The 23,794-nt window shown below is 42.8% G+C and overlaps 2 protein-coding genes across 6 annotated transcripts in view; one reads left to right on the top strand and one right to left on the bottom strand.

Annotated features, from left to right (window-relative positions):
* LOC306841236 (ependymin-like) overlaps window positions 1-23,794 on the top strand; it is a 130,480-nt gene that overhangs the window by 46,940 nt on the left and 59,746 nt on the right. The window lies entirely within an intron of this gene.
* LOC306841224 (RAS guanyl-releasing protein 2-like) overlaps window positions 1-23,794 on the bottom strand; it is an 83,612-nt gene that overhangs the window by 4,544 nt on the left and 55,274 nt on the right. For all 5 annotated transcript variants that reach the window (XM_079370977.1, XM_079370974.1, XM_079370978.1 and 2 more), the window contains 8 exons: window positions 19,608-19,724; window positions 18,913-19,194; window positions 13,911-13,985; window positions 13,320-13,442; window positions 10,809-10,924; window positions 10,568-10,709; window positions 4,949-4,985; window positions 794-952 (listed from right to left, as the gene is read on the bottom strand). In XM_079370977.1, coding sequence (XP_079227103.1) covers window positions 794-952; window positions 4,949-4,985; window positions 10,568-10,709; window positions 10,809-10,924; window positions 13,320-13,442; window positions 13,911-13,985; window positions 18,913-19,194; window positions 19,608-19,724 — 1,051 coding nt within the window. The remainder of the gene's footprint in view (window positions 1-793; window positions 953-4,948; window positions 4,986-10,567; window positions 10,710-10,808; window positions 10,925-13,319; window positions 13,443-13,910; window positions 13,986-18,912; window positions 19,195-19,607; window positions 19,725-23,794) is intronic.

Below are 23,794 nucleotides of genomic sequence, written 5' to 3'. Positions count from 1 at the left end.
GAAAACACAGAATCTGTGAGTCACAGGCTTGGCGCTTTGGTGGGCCGATCACATTTCCATTGCAAATTTCACTCTTTTGTTTGAGGGTCTCTAAATGTCAGCGCTCAGTAGGTTTGGTGTTAAGACAAATTAATTCTTCAAAAAGTGGAGGTGTTAAAGCGACAGGTGATTTCAATGGATTGCTTTGGAAAAGAAAACTTTGTTTTAACGGTCTCACACATTTAAGTGTAGTTGGCTTCTCTTATAAGGTACGTCAGTACGTCTCGGCTGTATATTAAAATGGACAGAGAAACATCGATTTGAAAGTGAAGCCAAAATATTTAGAGCCCCCCATGCTGACTGATTAGCTGCAGCATACTTCATAACCTCTTCCTCCTGCTGGTTAACATACGGGTCGACATGTGAAGGTAAAATGCAAGTCATCTAAATTTAGATTTTTGTCAATTTTTTTGAGTAGTTTTGTCTTTACTAGTTAGCCCCTGTTAGCCAAAAGCAAAAAGAGAGTAGAGGTAACATTATGACTGACAGGTCTGTTGACAAAGCCCCTCTTCAGGTATTCACTACCAGATGAGTAGAGGAGGAAAGGAGAGAGAAAACACAATGAAACAACAATAAAACATCGATATAACTGAGTGTCCGCTTAAAACCAAAACAAAATCTTCTGTGGACTGAACCTTCATAAAGGATCTTTTGATTTGTCATTGTTAGATAGTGTGGCTCTGTTAGTGGAAACAGATTGTCCATGTAAATGGACAGTTAATGTCCTAAATCACACAACCCGAGCAGCACTCACCTGTGTTCTGCAGGCTGGGTGGGGTGTTGGCAGGTAGCGGGAAGCTGTAGGATCTGGCCTGGAGGGAGGGTGGCGTCTCGTGGCTGATGCTCTTTGTCCTCTTCCGGCACTCGACAGCCAGGCGGCTTCGACAGGCCTTGTGGCAGTTCACCCCGCAGGCTGCCCCCGAAGCGTTCATGTGGAGGGAGAAGGAGGGAGGTGAGGAGAGGATGAGGGGATCGTTGGACGGGGAGGGAGCGATGCCGAGAGAGGAGGCGAGGGGGGAAGATGGAAGGGGAAGTCCGGGAGCGAGGGGAAGATGCAGAGAGAAACATTGGGGTGAAGGGAAGAGCTTCTAAGGCGGACAGGGAGGAGCTTTTACGAGCATTGCACACACAGGAACACTTGCACACAACCGTGGTGAGGCCAACTGTACCAGATAACAACTGTGTCAACCAGCCGGAGTCTAAGAAGAGAGGAGCGATGGGTCATCGAGCAAAGGATCAAAAGAGGATGTAACAGTAAAAGTATGACCAAATCCACAATAAATAAAAAAAAGCCTTTGGAAGAACAGCTGTTAGGTTTAAGCATCAAAACTACTTGGTTTGGTCAAGAAATGCTTCGATATGAGCTCCAAAAACAAATCGAGACCAGCAGCGACAAGAAAGACTGTTTTTAAATTGTACATTTCAACACCTTTAATCACTGCCACGGCAAAGTTAGTCTCAATATGTGGAAGAAAAAGCCACTTTTTACATATTACACTAAATCTTTAAAAAGAAAGAAATGAGATTATTATTTTGGAAACTAGCATTTGCAGGACGAGATCAGTTAAGACATTACAGGTACAATTTTGTCCACAGGAGACGCCAAAATCAACACATCACAAGTCCTGATAGGTGCTTTAATGTCATTATATGAGCAACTATTAGTGATACACTGTTAGGGTGGTCAATAACTGAGGTTACAGGGAGTGTCACGGTTATACTTGTGAGTTTATCTTTATTAATCAATAATCACAAATCAACTCAAAAGAGAACATTGAGTTAATAAGATGGTTTTTTTAGGTCACTTTTCTGCTAATCAGAAAAGAGCACGATGGACGAGGCTGAGAGAATACATTAGGCCTCTTTGATGTGAAACACCTTTTTAGTAAAATAAGGTTCCCTGTGTTATCACTACACTATATTTAGTGGCCACATGGCACAAGAAGATTTTGGCTTAAAGGAACATACAAACAAATTTGGATTTGGATTTAACTTCCTGCGAAGCTGGACAAGAAGATCGGTACCAAATGCATATTTTTGTCTCTGGTCAGCTCAGCCAAAAAGCTGCAAACAAGAAGGAAACGGCGACACTGGCTGTGTGCATCTTTTTCAATTTTAAGAACCAAACTGTGGGATTGATACGCCATCAGCAATGCAATGTTTGAGTGAGGGTCAAACTCAGAGCGACACTTATTGTTGTTATATTCTTTCAATATGGTATTTGTAGAAGTTTGAAATTTGACACCTAAATTCCTCTGATAACCAAATGCAAAAAAATGTGAAGTTGAAACACACATCCGATGACACACGCTCACATTCAGAGCTCTCGACACACTCAGCTTCCACATTACGGAGGGTGATTCATTTCAATTATGTCGCCACCGTTCTCTCTACCTCCCCGAGTACAAGGCTAACAATGGTAATGGGGACGGATGGCTGTGGGGCTCTCTCATTGACTTCCTGTGGTGTCATTAATGCGTTGGAACACGCTGGAACACTCACACACTCCCGGTCTGACACAAACACTCCTTTCGGGAGGAGAGGAGAGAGTGTCATGTTTGGGCTGGCTTTGTGTGTGTGTGTGTGTGTGTGTGTGTGTGTGTAGGTACGGGTGCTTTCTTTTCACCTCCCTCCTTTCCAAGTATCTCTCCTTTCGCCTCAACAGAAGAACCTCAAAGGCTCAAAGGAGCGTTAATTACTCCAGTTGCTATGCAACTCAAATGTGGGATGACAACTTATAAGCTGTCTAATAAACTCTAGTTAGTTAACCTGAGATGAACCTTAATGAGGCAGGAAAGGTGGATGTTGAGATGAAGTGTTTGTGTTGGTAATTGAGGGTGGTTCCATTTCTCAGGCAAACTTTCACTGACATATAGAAGACACAAGATATGCCATGAATATATGATTGTATCACATCTATTAGAAGAAACACAGTTTCTTTGGTAAGGCCTGAGGGTTTGGCTAATATTTAATTTATTATTACGATCTCATAGGGATGGTCTCATAATAAAACATCAAGGAAAGAAAATAATAAACAGAATATAGAGTAAAAAAGATAAAACAATAAGGACGCACGCATAAATATCATTATTTCAGTAGAGGGGGTGAGTTTTATAATGCAGACATTTGTCACATGTTTTGTTGTTAATTAAAAAGAGCGATTTTAGAAGGGACTTTAACTTTAGATAAGAAATTGATTAAATGAATCCGTGCTCGTTTGTTTTGATTTGGAGGAGCACGTGAAGTGATGTTTTACGGTTAATTTCACACAGCATTGTGGGTGGTAAAATACAATTCATTTCCTGAAAGCATGCATCTGATCCATACTGCACAAAGTTAGTATCCATACTGAAATGTTCAGTCGACTGAGGTGGACACAAAAAATGCATACTGAATGACCACGAGAGTTCGGTCTACTGAAACTCCCAGTGCAGTCCGCACTGCATGTTGAACTGTGGCTTCAAATATGTACGTTAGCTGGATGTGCTAAAACAAAGGGGCTTTACAGCACAAAAACAAAGCTCTGGATTTTTTAGTCATCTTCTCAGGCCTAACCCCTTTCTAAAACATTTACACGAAAATGATAGACCCGAAGACTGAATTGCCTTTCATTTAAACTTTCAAAAAGTCCAGCGTTCAGGCAGTAATGTTTTGATAACAACCTACGGTGCACACAGTTCTGCAAAGACGAGTAAAGATGCTGCAGCAAACGCACACTTCCTCCGACAGAGCGGTGAAGTGTACACATTCAACGCATTGAAGAACAGGGATTAGCAAGGTGGGGTTTCTCTAACAGGCTATCCTAAACTATAAAGAAAATAAACATTTCAAGGAAATGTTGGCTTGTCGTCAACCTCCTCTTCCTCGACTGTAAGCATAATGTCTACATTTTTAGAGAAATGACAAAGTTACTTAACACAGTGGTGGAGATGGTGCTTTTTCCAAAACGTTGTCCTCTGGAACACGTTTTTCAAAACTGAGTTTTCAGGCACTCAAAACGCTGTTTTTGTTTGAACAAACGGCTGAAATACAACAGAAAGTTACCTTTTTAGGCGGAAACTGTTTTCCTGTTAACGGGGACTTGGCAAGCTAAGAACATAAAAGGGGAATTAATATACGCTGCAACTACAGCTATGCAGTCTAATTTGAAATCCTTTAAAAATATCTGACCTCTCTAACCCCATCATCTGAAAATCTGAGCTGTAATCAATCACTTCACCAAAGGCTGCAGCAGATGGAATCTGATGCAGGATTTCCATTTAGGATTTGGCATAATCTACAAAATCTTTTCACGACATCTGGATGGAAACATATGTAGTGTAAATTATTTACAGCACCGCACGTCTGCAGATCATCACTGCTTCATTTTTAGCATCAGCACAGACCACTGGTGGCTCATCTTCACAGGGAAAGAAGCCAGCTGAGAGTGTGTTTTTAAAGGCTAATGACTACCATAATGGAGGCGTTGTGGGTACTCTGTGTGTACGTGTGTGAAATGAACCAGCTTCTTTAAACACTGGCTCTAGTGGGAGCTATGAAAGGATAAATAAGTGTGCATTGTGTGAAGTGTGCTCTCTGCTGATGGAGCGCACAGTAACCATCTGTTTGTGGAGACGGGAGCTTTGTGTGTGGACATCCATTAAAAGAGTGTGATATGTTTGCCAGGGGTTTCTGTGTCGATGACATTTACTCAGCACTTCAGGTCAGGTTCAGGTGAATCTTGATCTGCACAGCCTTTGTGTGTGTGTGTGTGTGTGTGTGTGTGTGTGTGTGTGTGTGTGTGTGTGTGTGTCTGTGTGTGTGTGTGTGTGTGTGCGTGTGCTGAGAATTGATGGGGTCAAAAAGACGAGGTAATTCCTCTCACCCCCGCACATCTGTGCAGCAGACATGGAGAAACATTCTCTCTTACCTTTACACTTGTAGCCTTGCTTGTAGAAGCCCCATATCTACAAGAGACAGAGAGAAATAAAAAGGCAGAAGGACTGGGTGTTAATTATGTGTTTTTATGTCTGTTGCAAAGGAATGTGAAATTTATCAGAACGATGCAACGACAGAGCATTTTGAGCAGTTAAACAGCCCAGTAGGTTATTATTAAAACACTGTCCAAATCATCACCAGAACAAATATACAGGAGGTTCAACTGTCACATCTGTGAAGACATACCATGAGTCATGCTTTTCTTTTATGCCTTATAATTATTGTGTACTAAGCCTTTTTAACTTTTGTTAATTTATTGTGCAGCACTTTGGTCAGCTGTGGTTGTTTTAAAGTGCTTAATTAAATAAAGTTGGATTGGATTAGACTGGACATAAGGGATGTTGTGTTTAGGAAAATGTCTTCCACTAATGTTGGATTTCTTCTGGTTAAACGATTATGAAAAAGTTGAGTTGTGCTTTAGAAGAGGAACCTTTTTTGTCGCTGGTTTTACCTGCAAAGCCTACTGAGAGAACAGACAGAATACACTATGTAAGATGGAGCGCTGAAAAGGAACAATGCAGCTTTGTAATGTGATGAGACGTTAAACCACTGCAACTGAATTTATAAACCCATGAGGGATGGATGCTTCGGCTCACTGCTGCAGGGGGGCGCCGGACTGCCGGAGCGAGGACAGGTGAGATCCACGTTGACTCAAGTAAAGACCTATAAGCTCTGCTGTCATGGCACAGCAGAGACGGACCAAACATGCATCTGCTGGAATTTAGCAGAATCTGTTTCAGGACATTTTCCTCAGTGAATCAGATAATGTGATGTATAATTATGATTACATATCAACATATCAGTGGCAGCAGAGTCGCTGTGTCATGACAGTACCGTTATCTTGGTTTGTGAATCGCACGTTTTCACAAACTTCTCTTTACTTCTCATGTTCATGCACCTCTTATGTTTCCTGCCTAGTTTCAGCTACAACTGGAACACCAAACAACGTCTTCTTTAGGTATGTATGTACTGAAGAAAACCTCGCACTTAAGTATGTCTGCCTGCTAGGACGGTAATTAATCTAAATCTTGTGCTTTAGAAAATAGTTGGCAGTCAGGGTAAATAAGCAGCTAATGAGGTAAACATGATGAAACCTACAGATAAGTGTAGGATGAGAAAAAGAAAATAAAGAAAGGGGAACAATGCAAGAGAAAGATGTATGAAGAAGAGAGGGGAGGAGAAGGACGTTGGCGGGAAATAAAGGGGGGGGAACCCGAGATCAAGCGGGATGCAGGGAGCGCTCAGACAGTGGGGGGAACAATGACATGAAAGAGGCGAGCTGCAGATCACACACTGCACTGGCACATCTGAGGAGGCACAAAATATCCTGACCTATTCACATGCACAAACACACACACACACAAACCTGCATGCATGCAAACAAATACACATGTAGAGATGCACATATACACAAACAAAGACACACACACACACACACACAGTGGGGAGCCGCGAGCACAGCCACAGGCTCTACAACAAAGAGAAGTCGGATACGAGGAAGAGAACATCTAAACACAACTCTCATCACAGCTCTGCCTACTCGGACTGACCTTTAGTGCCCGAGGAACCTGAACAACACAACGCAAACTACAAACACAACGAGCGGCCATGTTGTCTTTGATGCTTTACTCTGAAGATTTTGGAGGCATGTATTTTGGGCACTGAGATGATAAATTCTGCAGACGCCACCTGGCTTCTGCCCACCCGAAAACATTCTGTAAAAACTGTGACCGACAAACTCCTCTCCATCCGTATGGCTGCTGGGAGATTTCTCTTCTGCTGAGGGACCACCTGACCACATGCAGCCCACCGGGATCACCTGAACATCTTTAAATACCCCGGCAGCTCAATTCACTTTCAAACCAGATCACGACGGCAAAACTCAAAGACATAAGCGAAAAACTAAGGTTTTTTTTTGCACATTTAGATTTTATTAGCGTAAATATTATTTATCTTATTTTACCTCATTTTATTTCATATTTTACCGTACCTTTTTTTAATCTACATAGCACCGTGGGGAGAGGGGAAACGTAATGTTGATTTCACTGTATGTCTGACATATTTTGGAATTGACAATAAAGTAAACCTTGAACTCCTCAACTTCACAGATTAAAGACTACAACTTATTTTATTGTACGAACGACCTCCACATAGTCAACAGCAACCATACCCCTCTCGAAGACAGTGACACCATCCACGTGAACTTCAAATATTAGATCAACTTAAAGCTCCAACATGTCAGACATCTGGTAAATGAAACCAAACAATGAACTCCTAATATTATCAGAACAGCTAGCCCTGGATGAAAGAGTTTAGGTAAGGAAGGAACCTTTTTTTTGTCGCTGCTGTGTCAGCGTGAGCTTGGGAGGAGCTGGGGAACTTTTTCCTAACCTCTGGAAAAAGATGAGGTTGAGGCAGTGGCTCTTCGAAAGTCTCTTAATTGTGCCGTTTTCATTCGCAGGAATAATGCAAGGGATGCTCAGAGGGACAAGGAGACTGAGTGCTGTCAGATGGAGACCCCTGAAGGAGGTTTCCTACAGTCATTGCATAATTTGCACGTTTTAAAGGTCCAGTTGTCTGCCTTGCATGTTGACAAGTCGTTGCCTCTGGGTTGTGGCTTCCACCTGCAACAAGTTTTTCTGCGATATAATGATGAGACTTTGATGTTTAAATCCGTTCAAGACTGAAACATCTGCTACATCCAGACACAGGCTTAAAGTCACCGCTGTGCTCGGACTCTGTTATCCTTCAAACTTTCACTTCAAGCTTTGCGGACTGGTTGAACAGAAAAAGATGAAAATGTGCAAGAATAAAAAAACACTATTGTGTCCAGCTGAACAGGACTGGAAACAGTCTGACCACTGTCAAAATCTGCACCCCAGCAGGGAAAGATCACTCCAACATGTCCATGAAAGCTTCAATAGTCATTTGTTTAGAGGTGCCGGGTGGCAGTACAAACCTAAAATGCACCAAATAATGTCGATAAAAGACAACTCTTCACCTTTTCGAACAGGGAAATAAATTCTCTGGTTTGATTGGCTAAAGGGAAATGTTAGCGTAGCTGCAACATTTAGTAGATTTAATGTAAGACAGATTGCTTGGGCCGACAGCCTGAAAAGAGTGTGTTACATTGAAGACATTTTCCCCCTACGAGAACATTTCAAACGCTCGAGTCAAGCTGTCAGTCTGTTTGAACACTCCGGCAGAAGAAGACAAAATGTAAGACGGCGCTCTCCCTCTCTCTCTTTTTGTTTGCACTCTGTAGATCTAAACTGTGAAAAAAAAAACCAAAAGAGATTTGTGCATCACTCTCTGCAATCTCAAATAAAAGCGCTCTGAGCCGGCAGCTAAAAGAAAAACTTGCTGTACTCTCCCGAGAGCGAACAAATGTGCCGTCTTGTTTTCTGCGTTTAGTAAAACTCATCTGCGTGTCAGTAATTAGGACGTTAGCTGGCTGCGGGGGAAAACTGTGCTACATGACGAGGATGCATGTGAGACGGTGGAGGTGAGTGAACTCTGCAGTGTTTACAAGAGGCCTCTGCTCGGCTCGTGCGACTTGTTTGAGACGAGTGCTTGAGAGATGGGGCTGCTGGGAAAATATTGTTTTTGCGCAGGAGAAAAGGAGGAAAGCACAAAACAGGCTCGTGCCTCTGAGACACACACACACACACACACACACACACACACACACACACACACACAGGAAGAGGCGCGCTGCCAGAGTCCTTATCTTTCTGCGCTCTGTAGTCTGAGTTTCCCCTCATGTGGATTGAAAAAAAAGCTCCCCCCAGTGTGTGTGTGTGTGTGTGTGTGTGTGTGTCCTAATGTGTGCTCCTTTGAGTGCTAATGGAAGTGTATGCAAATAATCTATGACATATCTCTCCTGTGAGCATTACGCTCCCTCCCAAGCTTCTTTTTCAAATGCCATATATACAGTAATAAATGGGTTGTCATCTCAGTGTTCAGTACGATATGAGGAGCCTATTCCTGTTCTCATTACAGCTGAGTGCTGACTCACTGTCTGTGTCTAAATAGCAGAGGCCTCCTTCAGGGACTTGGGGGAATGTTTAGGGCCAGGAAGCACACAAACACACACACACACACACAAACACAGAGATGTAAAGCAGCCACGGAGAGGGGAGGGGGGGGTTATCATCTCGTCCAATTACCTTCTTCCCATATTTCCCTGAGTGCAACTTCAGCGGTGTGTGGCTGTAGCTCAAAGTAATTGGCACTGGCCCGACCTGACAGGGGGAGAGATGAGCCTTTCACGAGCTGCAGGGATTAATAATGAAGTGCAGACGGTCTGTATGGCTACACACATGGGACACTTCTGACCCTTAGACCTTTTTGAATTAAGCTGTGACATGAGTCAGTGATTGGGTGCATGACTAAATCAATGCATTTGGGAGTTCCAGAGCAAACACAACAAAGATCAATATTTTTTTTTTTTAATGGCCTAGTGGATGACGGGTTTCAGATTTGACATAAACGTAGAATCTGCACACAGCGGTCTGGATTTTCAGCATGGGAAGTGTTCTGGTTTCTGTTCATTTGTACATTACATCTTTCGTCCCAGCAGTACCGGCCAATTATGCAACAGCAGGCCTCGGTACAGTATGTGCAGGAGAAGCTGTCTGTATAAACAGCAAACACAGGCTGAACAAAATCTGTGTCAATGAAACCCCGCCTTCATCTGCAGTATTCTAACATTGATTCAGGCTCTATAGACATAAATCTGCATTACAGTGCAGCTCATAATCCATTGTAGATCAATCACTTCAACTCAATCATACCAAACATGTGTGACACGAAAAAAACAATCAGATTTCCTTACGTTCATGAACGCATCAGTAACGATCGATAGTGCCTTCATTCTACGGAAAACAGATTCAGAGCTTGTATTTTCACAAATCTATATTTATGATCGTGTTAACTTTGCACCCACCAATAATACGCCAATCACAAGTCAGGGTTGTTATTTTTCTGCAGGCTCACACAGCTGAAGTGAGACAAAGGGAAGCCTCGGTGTAATGTTTATTTTACTGTTGAACTGAGACTCACCATAAACAGATGAGCAAGGCTTAGACATTATCGACTAAAAAAATCACAAGGTACGATATGTAGACTTGTATTAGAACATTTGCACATACGTTGACTAAACCTATGTTACATCACCTGTATTTTTTTGTTGAGTACTTACATTACCTCAAATATTCCAACACTTATCAAAGAGAAATCCGTAATTTTAGAGTTGTAACGTCTGGTCGCGACAGTCGCCATGACTGACACAATAAACACGCCTGACGCGGGCTGAAGGTGCATGAACAGCACATGAGTTTCCCTCAAAGTTACTAATTTAACATGTCAAACTCAATATCAGAAATTTTACAAATACAGTCCTAAATTGAATTTATGCTTTTAAGGATGTTTTTTGTTTTTTGTTTAGGTTTTCAGTCGCGTTAAAAGCAGTGTCGTGCTTAAAGTGTGAAATGTGCAGGGTGTTATTTGGGACACTTTGAAGTGAGGTTCAAATTCAAATTGGACTCACAAATCCAGCGCAGTGCTCGCAGAAGGTGGGCTTGACGTAGGTCGCCTCAGTGAAAGTGTGGATGAAACCCATCTTGCAGTTCAGCAGAGAGCTGGCTTTCATAAAGTAGTCGATCATCTCCTCTCGGCTGATCTGGCCGTCTCTGCGAGGAGAGAGGAGCGGAAGAGAAATGCAGGTTGAGGTCGTTTCTGTAACGTGCAGTGGGTTCGACACAGCGGTTAACGGTTGTGCACGTGCTCACTGGTTCTTGTCCAGTTCTCCAAACTTGCTGAGGTAAGGGAAGTTGTTCCTGATAGCTTCAAACTCGTCCCTGGAGATGTTGCCGTCACCGTCAGTGTCAAAGTTCCTGAAGACCGACTGAGAACATGAAAGATGTGACGAAAGGTTAGTTTCACTGTTGACTTTCATGTCACCAAACTGCTCAGAACATTTAAAATCCATCTAAATCTAAAAAAGAAATATGTCTACAAAAAACAGAATTATTTGGATACAAATCAAGGCATTTTATGAGGTATTTTTGTCAAGGTACCAACTAATAAAGTGTCAAACTTAAATTGGACGGGGGCGGGGTTAGTTCGAATGAGACCTCCAGTGGGCCGGACTAACTTTACCAACATCCCTATAAATCAACACATGGATATACAGGCTGCAGAATATTACATAAATCACTATGCTATCCTTGTATCAAATGACAAAGATTTATTACAATGTTTTGTATGTTTGACCCCCCGAGGTCGGTTCATGGATGTTTCTTCTTTTTGATGGTTATTTTTCCAATACAGACAAAAAGAGGGCTGATTTTGACTTTCAGACATTGGGCCTCATTCACCAATATCTGTTTAAGACTTCCAAGAAGACTCTCTATCAGATTCATTCCAACATGTTCTAAAATGACTGATTTGTTCGCAGCTGTGTTCTCCTCTCATGTAAGTTGAAACCATGTGCATGTTGTTCCTAATTAGCAATAGCACTCTAATGCCCATAAAAGGGCATGAGTACCAGTAGAAACGCAGACACGTGCTGGCAGCAAAAAAAAAAAAAAAAAAAAAAAAAAAAACCAGACACGGTTATAAAGATGCCTGAAAATGGCGTCAGCGGAGCACTGGAGTCCTAACATAGAAGAAAGTTCTCATCTGTGAAGTGGAGTTACTACTGCAGGAGGTCAGCAGCAAACAAGCTTTTATTCAGGAGTGTGAGTAACGGTTACACTGGAACAAGAGATGTGCTAAAAGCTGAAGTGTCATGTTAATCTGTAGTACAAGTGTAGTTTTAAATTAAATGCAATGATGTCATGATGTTTACCTTATGTCGATGTACGTCTTTTTACACAGACTTACATTGTTCATTTACTGGCATTTCAACTGTTCCTTTTTTGATGCATATTTCTTTCTCCACTTATATTTTTAGTGAGGTGATATATATTTCTGCTATCCTGCTTTGCTGCTGTAACACTGTAAATTCATTTGCTTGCGAGATGAATAAAGGATTATCTTATTTTATATTATCTTTTTCATCCCTCAGATAAGAAAACATGATTAATCCCAGAATGAGGCCCACTAATGTTTTGGGTCAAATGATTTAGAGAAAGTGTTATATATGTTTCTAGGTGCTTATTTGACTCAATTCTTTTAAAGCACATGAATATTTGTGGTAATGTCTTCTTTGTGTGTGGTGAGGAGGAGGAGGACAAAGTTCCATATCGTTGTGTAATCTTGTTGTTTCAAATGACAACAAAGCTGAGCCACAAATCTGGCATCATATTAAAGAAATAATGTGTTTCATTATGAGGCTCTGATGAAGCCTCCCTGCGTGATTTACATTCCTCAACGTTCATTAAACAATGGGAATAAATCAAGCATCTTTATGAGACGGCCATGAGCAAACTTTCCATCTGTGATTCCATTTCTTTTGAGTCTGACTGAGAGCAGACACATCCTGAAACCAGCAACCTAACAACTTCTGAAACACAAATATGACATCCAAAAAAAAAAATCCTGAAATCCAAAAACGACAGCAGTTAGTGCAAGTTATCAACTCGTCCAAGCTCGTCGACCGAGTGAAGCTTTATTTATGATTCACGATTCAAGATTTTTATTGGTCACATGCTCATACAGATGTGCAGTGAAATGTAAGGACTGTTCCGGAGGCCATGCAATAGCAATAATAACAATAAACTCTGTTTAGCAATAATAGAATAGAAACAACAAATAAAAGGAGTAATTTGAATGTACAAAATAATAAATGTAGAATAGAATATTGTAAACACTGTAAAGTGTCAACGTGTATGAAGTCAGTCAGTTATGACCATCAAGATTAATCACATTTCGAATCACATATTTGAAATTACATTATTTTGTATTCCAAAACAGTTTGAAGTTAATATTAACATTGTCATGATCAAACGAAACCATCATCATCAATAATTCTACTCTTTACTCAATTAAAAAAAAAAAAATCAAGGGAAGGATTGTCACCCCACAGGGAACCACGTTCATATACAGTACTTTATATTCTTGAGAAAATCCCCCGAAATAGAGCTACAAACGTCAGATGACCTCCCCAGCCTGGGTAATTATAGTGAAAGATTACTAGCCATTGGCCAAAAGAGCAGAGCTCCTCACACTTATCGTGTCAAGACGGCGTTGGTGCGAATAACAACAGATAATTCAGCCTTCAACCGCCTGCCCCTTTGGAGCCCAGAGGTTATAATTAGCACTGTGAGAGGGGAAACTGTGAAGCCTGAGAGACTCACCTCCACCATCTTCTCGATGTGCTTCTTGATGATCGTCGGGTCGGCGTTGGGCTTCACGGACACGGCCCACTCGTCGATCATGGTGGGCTTGGTTTCAGGTGCGGGGGCGGGGCTGGAGTTCTGCTATAAAGTGGGAATAAAACCAAAGAGCGTGAGACCCATATCAACGCAGGGAAGCTGAAGCTGTCAGCCTCCAAAGGCAAGAAAAGACAGCTGCGATGCAGGGAGGCAGTCAAGGGTCACCGCAGCCGATCAGATGTCACGAGGCGAGGAAAACAAAGATTCCCGATATGCATTCATGTCGGTTTTCAAGACAGCGCTCAATAAGAAGCTGTCGGGGAATCTATTGGAGGACATGGAAGGTGCAACATATCTAAATATCTGAAGAATTGTTTCCCACGTAATTCAATATTTTGGGGACATAGCATGAAAGACATCACGTCGATCATCATGGGAGCTTCATGGAGTGTTTAAAAGTGAACAATCCAGACTATCCATCACATCCTGACAGGAGCAGAGGGTAGTATATTACTGACAAATGTGGGACAGTTGAGCAAACATCGATTACGAGACTCAAAGTGTTCTGCTCACCGCTGGTTTACGAGGTTCTCTCTGCAGAGACATTTGATAGATCTCCTCCTCTGTGTGGTACTGATCCAGAGACACCTGCAGAGAACAGGACATAAACAGCCAGTGGAAATGACTTTGTACATTTGACGACTTAGACAAGAGGGTGCGGTTGTGGTTCGTTGGGGGAGTCGGTCGTCTCTCAACCAGGAGGTTGCAGGTTTGATTCTCGATTCCTGCAGCCACATGTCGATGTGTCCTTGAGCAAGACAGCAGCAAGCGTCATATAATAAAACACAATGTACACCTAATTCTATGAAGTGTGGTTGACAGTGCTGTAAATAAAACTCATGAGCTTGAGTTTGTGTTGCACTTTTCTCTTCTTGATGGCAGAGGTTGCTGTGTAAAGTGTCCATCAGTTTGAACTTGTCCATTTACACACCTCCTGCGAAGCAGCAGGAGCAACTTGTGGTTATTGTGTGGCCCAGAGACACATCGTACACGTGGCTGCAGGAGATGGGTATCGAACCACCAACCTTATAGTTGAGATCACAGATATTAATGGACGAAGCCTCAGTGGTGTCAGCCAATCTGGGGTGTCCATGAACATGCCTGATAATAATACAGGCCCCACACTAACTTTCAGTCAACCTAAGGACAGGCTGATAGCTGGAGCTGAGGCGAGAGAATCCTCTTAATGAACCGTTACATAGCGCCCATCTGTCAATCATGTCAGCTACACCCTAACTATGGATAACATGTACCGCTTTCAAAATCAAAGTGGTTCGAGTGGTTTTTAAAACATTCCCCCCCTACAGTGTGTGCCAGTGATGACAGTAAGCAATGAGGTCTATTTAGTTATTTGAACCAGGCTGTAAACATGTTTATTTATGCTGTATAAACTGCCTTTTCGCCTGCCATGTTTGTGACTTCTGGTGCAGCCAGGCTCAAGCGAAGACTCGATGAACTGCAGGACTTTGCACTTCCACATTGGCTTACATTTCTTAAGACTTGAGGTTGCTGCTTGGTTGAGACAAGAGACTCTACCACGAACCCACAGCCACCTCCCAAGTTGCAAACCATCTGAATTAAAATGTGCATTTTTTGTTTTTTTCCTTATACACACCATCTAGCAGGGAGGTGGTTATGTTGTTTTTCTTTTTTTTTTTTATTCCTCGGATAGCACGAATTTCTGTGAATACGTTCAGTTTGGTTACACTGTGTAGAGGTGACTTTGCTGTCAGCAGACTACGATCTATTCTGAGAAGCTATGACCATATTTGAAGAGAAGCATGTTATATGAAGCATCACAAAAGTATAATGTATGGCCTCAGTTGACAGTAGAATGAGGAACTGTTCTTCAAATGGAGGTTTGACATTTAAAGAGTAAAAGTGATGTGATTCTCCAGACCATGTATAGAAATATCCAAAGTGTTGTACTGTATATAATGGCTCCACACTGATCATTAAATCTTTCAGCCTGCACAGAGTCTCAGTGTTGTCTGTTAGATCAGAACCACGGCTGTGATATGTTGCGTTAATATTATCCAGTCTGTTGATAGATTCAGCTTTAGGGACATTTATATCATTCAACCCATCAACCTCTGAAAATGCACACACTCACTGGTTATAGTTTTTGTAAGTAAAGCCAAAAACTGTTTCAGGGTGAGAAGTTTAAAAATGGTCTTTTGCATGTTCTTGTTGATGGGCGTGGAATAGAGTCACATGGTTGTGCAAACTGAAGTCAGACTGTAAAATAGAAGTGTGGTGAACAGACTTTATAACAGCACTCTGACACATACTCCAACTATTCATAGCTTTCAAGTGATGTCACACACTTAAGGAACCGCTCACATGCTGATCCACAGAGTCTTCCTACTGCTGTAGTGTACAAAGAGGATTTCAGAACAACAGGACTGTCAGGGCCTGATTTTAATGTAATCTGTACGATACTACTATTTATGTCTGATTCAAAAGAATTCAGTTTAAATAAAGGAGTATTTTGAGAATGCAGAAGTTCTCTGTGTGGAGCATCTCACATGATGAACAATAAATGGTCTTAAACCTGTACGGTAAACCAGCATCGGCTGTTGGAGGGTTTAACTTCTCACCCTCACTCCACCCTCGGAGGATTTGACACTCACATTTGCGCGCTGCGTGGTGTAAAGTGTTTTAAGAAAGGCTCGACTTTAGAATGAATACGACTTGATACCCAAAGAGACAAGAAGTAGCTTTTGGCGTAAAGAGGACGCAAAAATCAAAGAGCCTCACAGCAGCTCAATGAAAGCTTGTTCAGAAAACATTTAAATATTTAATATTTTGAAGGCTTGAAAATAACAATGACAACAGTGTCAATTACAGCTTTGTGTGGTTTTTATTGCGTTTGTATTTTTTGACTTAAACGCACAGTTTATAAATTCCTAATCGACACAAATAACAAAAGATGACGTTGATTCTGGCAGGGAATCATGGGAGCGACTCTCTTCGCTGCCACGAAAGACACAAGCCGTTACGACGATAAAAGAAAGGATTTCTTTGATAACAGTTGGAAATATTTGAGCTAACGAAAGTATTCAGTCTCCACATTTCCTCAGTAGTTTAACACAAAGCCTCCTCGATAAGCGAGACAGCGAAGTGCAACCATATTGTCTATTTAAACAGCTGTTCATGAATATGGTTTTGCTCCAGTTACCTCAGCAGGTTGCCAAAAGTAATCATCCACTTCATCCATTGTTGGCCCCCCATTATTTGTTCCTCAGGGTTCTTCTCCTACCGTAATTGTGTTTCCTGAGTTTTATTGAGTTGAAGGGGTAAGTGGTGCGGAAGGAAAAAGAGCTTTTCTTCTTGTCTGGCCTTGTGATTCAGTGCCGCTTCCACTCTTTTAAGGAAAAGGTTAACTGCAACTTGTGCACCACACTTGAGAGTATGAAAAAGATTCTCTTTTCTTTGAAAAGCTGATGAATACGACTCAAAAAAGAAAAAAAAACTTCAAACTTGTGTTTTGCTTTTTAAGCTCCCTAGGCGGGCATGCTTCCTCTTTTTTGAGCGGTTTATTGACTTTCTTTCCTTCTGCTCGGAGCCAAGCAGGACTCAGCTTAAATCAACTGCAATAAGCGCTGGCGTACGATAATTGGGTATTGACTCTGTCCAACAAACTTCCCCGAATTCCCTCCACTTCAAAACCTGTCAAGTTGTTTTCTGTCATTTTCACAGAAAGAAAAAAAGAAGGAGAAGCGGCTGTAATCTCTGGTGAACACCTGACGCCAGATTGAGTGATTGATCTCTGGAGGTTTCTTTACTCCAGTAAGCTTCCCTTCTCAAATCCAGGAAAGTCTTATCTACATCTGCCAAAAAAAAATCTTCACACACACACACACACACACACACACACACACACACACACACACACACACACACACACACACACACACACACACACACACACACACACACACACACACACACACACACACACACACACACACACACACACACACACACACACACACACACACACTCACACTCACACTCAGAGGTTTAGTCTGAAGAGTGAAAACAGCACTTCAGCTTTCGTGCTGAAGCACAGGCAGCTCCAAAGCTGAGATCAGTCTCACTAAGCATTCTCAGTTTAGGTGCTCTGACTAAATAAAAGATGAGAAGTCATCCTATAATTCTACCATATCCTGATTATTCAAGCCAACTTCCTGTTAGGATTTAGTGACTTCGAGGAGTGCAGATTTTACATCAGCAACCTGCAGTGTTGAATATTGAAGTCAGGGTGGAAGTGCAAAAAACAAACTGCAGTTTTTGAGTGTCCACATGAGCTTGGCTCCTAAAGCCAAGGAATCCTTTTAAGGTCCCAATTAAAGAAGTCCATGATTACTGCAGGAACTGCCTCAACAGAAGGTGGTTAAAGGACCCACATGTCCGATATCTACTGAATATAATCTTGTTTAGACATGAAGGAAACATGCCGTGTCAAGCTTCTCTGATAACAATAAAGCAGCCGGTATGCCCTCGACTTAGTTTACATTCTGGTCCTGAATGCTCCGTTTTTTTGTTTTGACCAGAGAAGGTCGGGCAGTTGGGACGCCCCCTCGGTTTGCCAGATGTGCGACCAGTCATCACGGCAAACCAACAGGTGTTTCAGGGGTCGAAGCGGGCAAGTGAAATGGTTCAGACAGAAGTGAATGTACCCGACCTCAGACGCCTCTGCATGTTTCTAAATAAGCTCCACAAGCAGAAACAGGCTGTAACTCTGAAATGTTCGGATAGCAGTGGAAACTCCAGCATTGACTCGAGAGTGCACGACCAGCTGCCGAGTGCACGGCGAAGACGGGATGCGGCGGCGCATTCAGCACTGCGTGTATGAGCGGGGTGCACACCCTGGATACGGAAGTGACATCATCAGACGGCAGCGATGGACAAATAAGAGCCGTCTTACAAAGTTTCTCAGGAGAACAAAGCAGACGCCTGAAGAGCAGCACAACCCAGATTTGAGATGCAGAGCTGTACAGTCACTCGACTTCTGCAGCAAACGCAGCTGCTCATTTTCAATGATTTAAAGGTTCCCCAGCAGTCACAAAGCTCTTTTTCAAAGGTTATAATCTGGCTGCTCCCATATCTCTTGACCACAGTATCTAAACATTGAACACACTGAGTTTGGCTTACTTAGAATGCTTTGTTTTCATACATTCTCCGGCGTTTCCCTGTGCTCAGGTTTTGCTGGAGCTTGCCAATGCACATGAGCCAATCTTTTCAAAGCAGAGCGAACGCTTGAGTATCAAACAGACTGCCTGCTACACAGGCTGGACTCAAAGTGTTTGTCCTTCTCAAAGTTTTTTTCCTCCTACTTCACTGCTGTTTGGTTGCTTAATGAGCTCTTTTGAATTCTGCTGCACTTTATAATGAATAACAAATTCACAGCACCTGATCCCGGCTCTGCAATCTGCTTTTGATTCACGCAGAACACTCACCTTGGACGCTGCACACACACACACGCCAGTGGGGTTTTTTTTGCACTCACCGTGAGCAGGTTGAGCAGGTCTGTGTTAGCATCGATGCTGGGCGGCGTGGTCTGGATCATAGCCAGCTCCTGCAGTATGGTGTACAGCTGTTGGGTCTTAGTCAGGTTAACGCGTGTTTTCTCTTTGTCTGCCCAATCTGACAGCGCCACGTGCACGGCGATAAGGTCTTTCAGGTGCACGCCGAGGATGGGGAATCGAAAGCCGGCGCAGTCGGAGAAGCGTTTGCGGTATTGACTGTAGTTTCCGCATGATGTCACCAGTTCGATGAGGTTGTTAAAAATCTGCGGGAACAGGAAATTCAGGGGGGTTCAACCATTTAGGAGGAGGAATTGAAGAAAGCAGGGGAACATCAGAAAGAATTGGCGAGACACGTTTAGAAACAGTCCAGAATACTTTGCTCCAGATGGACTTACATAACTGAGGAGTCTCTAACTCCTCCGACTATTGAATTTAACTTTCAAGTTTTATGGCTCAAACTCATACTTTTCAAAAGACACTGTGTGGGAGTAACGGGCACGAAAAGTAGGCTGGCAGCTCACACAGAGGGAAAGTGGATCACTGAATCAAGAGCCACTTGCTAACTAAGTGCATATAGACTTTGCAGTCAGTATTGAATTTTTTTTTGACTGTTTGGCTGCGGGAGCCAGAAATAGATCAGCGATGGTTTGGGGGGTGGCAGCAGCTCATACTGAACCTTGTTGGTCTCTGCACTGATGTGGGCCTGCGTGTCTTTGAGACGGGAGATGGAGCTGTTGCTGAGGCCGCCCACCACCGCCATCAGGGTGTTGAAGTTCTGCAACTGTAGGAGCTTCTGTGGACGAGAAGGAGAGGGAGAAATAACAAGTTGAAAAAGGTTGGTTTTTTTGGGCAATAGGGCCTGTGCATTTATCTCCTTTTACATTTATGTTGTGTAAAGATTACAACATGTGGAGTAGAGTTAATGTACAAAACATATGGTGTGTGTCACTGGTTTGTGCCTCTCTGTTTACATGTGGATTGTCTGGATTCCTGATTGTTTTGAAGTATGTGTACTATAGGGGCAGCTAAATGTGTGCAACCCTGGAGTCCAGGACGCATCACTCCAGAGGGATTCAAGTTTTGCATCATATTGTGCATAGACTGTTGATATTAATGGACAAAGTCTGAGTGACATCACCCATCTGTTGTTGCAGGGGGCTTTGGAGTCCCACTGATGTCTCTTGCCACATACACGAAACAAAAACAGGGACAATACAGTTACATTATAGAGCGTAAACAAGTAAACCAAGTTATAACTAAATGTTGTGACCTATGAGTGTCAAACTTGAGCAAACTCTTTGTGAATGGCGCTCTGCGGGGCTCCTTTCTGCCCTTCAGCCTGCCTGGCATCTCACTAAAAATCAATAAGGGTCGCAGCTGTGTGGGAGGGCTGCCAGAGGGGATCATTTGATTCAGCTCAGACACCCTTTACAATCAATTGGTAAAGCTGTATGGAGGGCAGGCCATCGTTTGAGGAGTAGCTTCGGTTAAACTGCACGTGCATGCGGCTGTGAGCGAAGCCTGGGAAAGGTTTCATTGTCAACGTTGCCAACGTTTTCCACCGTGTGTCCAACAAAGCGATCATCCTCTCATCGTCAACCAATTGGTGATGCGTTGTGTTTATCAGAGCTGGAAAGCACGGACGCTTTGTGACATGAATCGAAACAGGCATTTAGAAAGAGCACAAAAGAAGAATTTCTGCATTTAGGATAATTGATAACAAGTGTGAGTCATGTGCAATTCACTGCTTTGCTCCCCGAGGGAAGCTTCTGCAAATGTCAAGTATGTCATGGCTTCCCTCTGTGCAACCTCAAAAAACATTCGAAATCAGCATGAACCTAAATTTTGTCCCTGCTGTGGCTACATTTCTAAATACCAAAGTTTAAAACGTTTCACATTGGCATAGATAAACTGGGATCTCTCACTGAGAAGTCCACACAAATGTTCAACCTTTCCGTAAAAATGACTGAGTCCAAAATTTGGAACAAAATCATCAGCTGCAACAAGCTTTCAAATTGGACCACTCCCTCGGTCAACAATTAAATACAAGTTTTCCAGGCTCCTTCATTATGTTACATAATTTTAAAGCTCCTTTGGAGTTTAAAGCCGGTGAATAAGGCTAAAATGCATCATCACCCACCGAGACAAAAGTTTCCCCCTTAGCACCATTATCCTGAAGAGCTCTCAGTGGGCATCTTAAAATCTTAATACCTGCAAAGCTTTCCAAAATTAAATGCACTTTCAAATGTGGTCCTCCTAAAGTGTCTTATGCAGTATACATAAACATAAAGTTTTTGTCAATAGATGGGAAGGCAGTTGCAGTTTTCTCCAGTATGTGACCTGCACCTCTGTACAGCATCTACAAAAAATATATAATCTGAAGTTGATTGTGGGCACTGACAGAGGCTAAGGTCAGAGAGATGCTCATCTGTCTAAGCCATCACCCCAGACAGCTCTCTTCACTGCTACACTGTCAAAACTACAGACACCACTGTAAAAAAACTCAATGTTCCATTAAAGGGAGATGAAAAGGTTAGAGACTCTCAGCAGGGTTCCCCTCTGAGGTGCCCTGCTGAGGAAAGGAGCTCTGCTGCGATAAGACATTGTGAGGTTAATTCAGGATGTGTTTTTTATGAGGGACAAAAGTTTGCTCACCGGAAAAAGAAAAAAAGGGCAGTACTACTGTGGAGACAGCTAAAGATACAACACTGAAATCCATCACAAATACACAATACAGTGAGATGTAATATTGTATGGTGTCCTACCGCATCATTTCAAATTGTATTGTATCGTGTCACATCATATCGTGTCACATCGCATCGTGTCACATCGCATTGTGTCACATCGCATCGTGTCACATCGCATCGTGTCACATCGTATCGTGTCACATCGCATCGTGTCACATCGTATCGTGTCACATCGCATCGTGTCACATCGCATCGTGTCACATCGCATCGTGTCACATCGCATCGTGTCACATCGCATCGTGTCACATCATATCGTGTCGCATCGTATCGTGTCACATCATATCGTGTCACATCATATCGTGTCACATCGTATCGTGTCACATCATATCGTGTCGCATCGTATCGTGTCACATCGCATCGTGTCACATCGTATCGTGTCACATCGCATCGTGTCACATCGCATCGTGTCACATCGCATCGTGTCACATCGCATCGTGTCACATCGCATCGTGTCACATCGCATCATGTCACATCATATCACATCGTATCGTGTCACATCGCATCGTGTCACATCATATCACATCGCATCGTGTCACATCATATCACATCGCATCGTGTCACATCGCATCGTGTCACATCGCATCGTGTCACATCGTATCGTGTCACATCATATCACATCGTATCATATCACATCGTATCATATCACATCGTATCGTATCACATCGTATCACATCGTATCGTGTCACATCGTATCGTGTCACATCGCATCATGTCACATCGCATCATATCACATCGTATCATATCACATCGTATCATATCACATCGTATCGTATCACATCGTATCACATCGTATCGTGTCACATCGTATCGTGTCACATCGCATCGTGTCACATCGCATCATATCACATCGTATCATATCACATCGTATCACATCGTATCGTGTCACATCGCATCGTGTCACATCGCATCGTGTCACATCGCATCGTGTCACATCGCATCGTGTCACATCGCATCGTGTCACATCGCATCGTGTCACATCGCATCGTGTCACATCGCGTCGTGTCACATCGCGTCGTGTCACATCGCGTCGTGTCACATCGCATCGTGTCACATCGCATCGTGTCACATCGTGTCACATCGCATCATGTCACATCATATCACATCGTATCGTGTCACATCGCATCGTGTCACATCATATCACATCGCATCGTGTCACATCATATCACATCGCATCGTGTCACATCGCATCGTGTCACATCATATCACATCGTATCGTGTCACATCATATCACATCGTATCATATCACATCGTATCGTATCACATCGTATCGTGTCACATCGCATCGTGTCACATCGCATCATATCACATCGTATCATATCACATCGTATCACATCGCATCGTGTCACATCGCATCGTGTCACATCGCATCGTGTCACATCGCATCGTGTCACATCGCATCGTGTCACATCGCATCGTGTCACATCGCATCGTGTCACATCGTATCGTGTCACATCGTATCGTGTCACATCGTATCGTGTCACATCGTATCGTGTCACATCGTATCGTATCACATCGTATCGTATCACATCGTATCGTATCACATCGTATCGTGTCACATCGTGTCACATCGTATCGTGTCACATCGTATCGTATCACATCGCGTCACATCGTATCGTGTCACATCGTATCGTGTCACATCGTATCGTGTCACATCGTATCGTGTCACATCGTATCGTGTCACATCGCATCGTGTCACATCGCATCGTGTCACATCGCATCGTGTCACATCGTATCGTGTCACATCATATCGTGTCACATCATATCACATAGTTTCGTGTCACATTGTGTCACATCGTATCGTGTCACATCGTATCGTGTCACATCATATCACATAGTTTCGTGTCACATTGTGTCACATTGTGTCACATCGTATCGTGTCACATCGTGTCACATCGTATCGTGTCACATCGTGTCACATCGTATCCTGTCACATTGTGTCACATCGTAAGTCAAGTCTCCAGACATATGGACACAGATCCTTATTAGGCAGCAAGTTGGCAGACTTGTTGAAGAATTTGTGGGAAGAGACAGAATTAAATAAAGATTAGGATTAGAGGCAACTTGACCTGTAGATGACCGCAGTTGATTTGAGTCTTTGAGTACAGACTTGACAAAT

This window comes from Symphodus melops (assembly GCF_947650265.1).
Source record: "Symphodus melops genome assembly, chromosome: 20".
NCBI classification, from domain to species: domain Eukaryota; kingdom Metazoa; phylum Chordata; class Actinopteri; order Labriformes; family Labridae; genus Symphodus; species Symphodus melops.
This window is presented reverse-complemented; position numbering and strand designations above follow the sequence as displayed.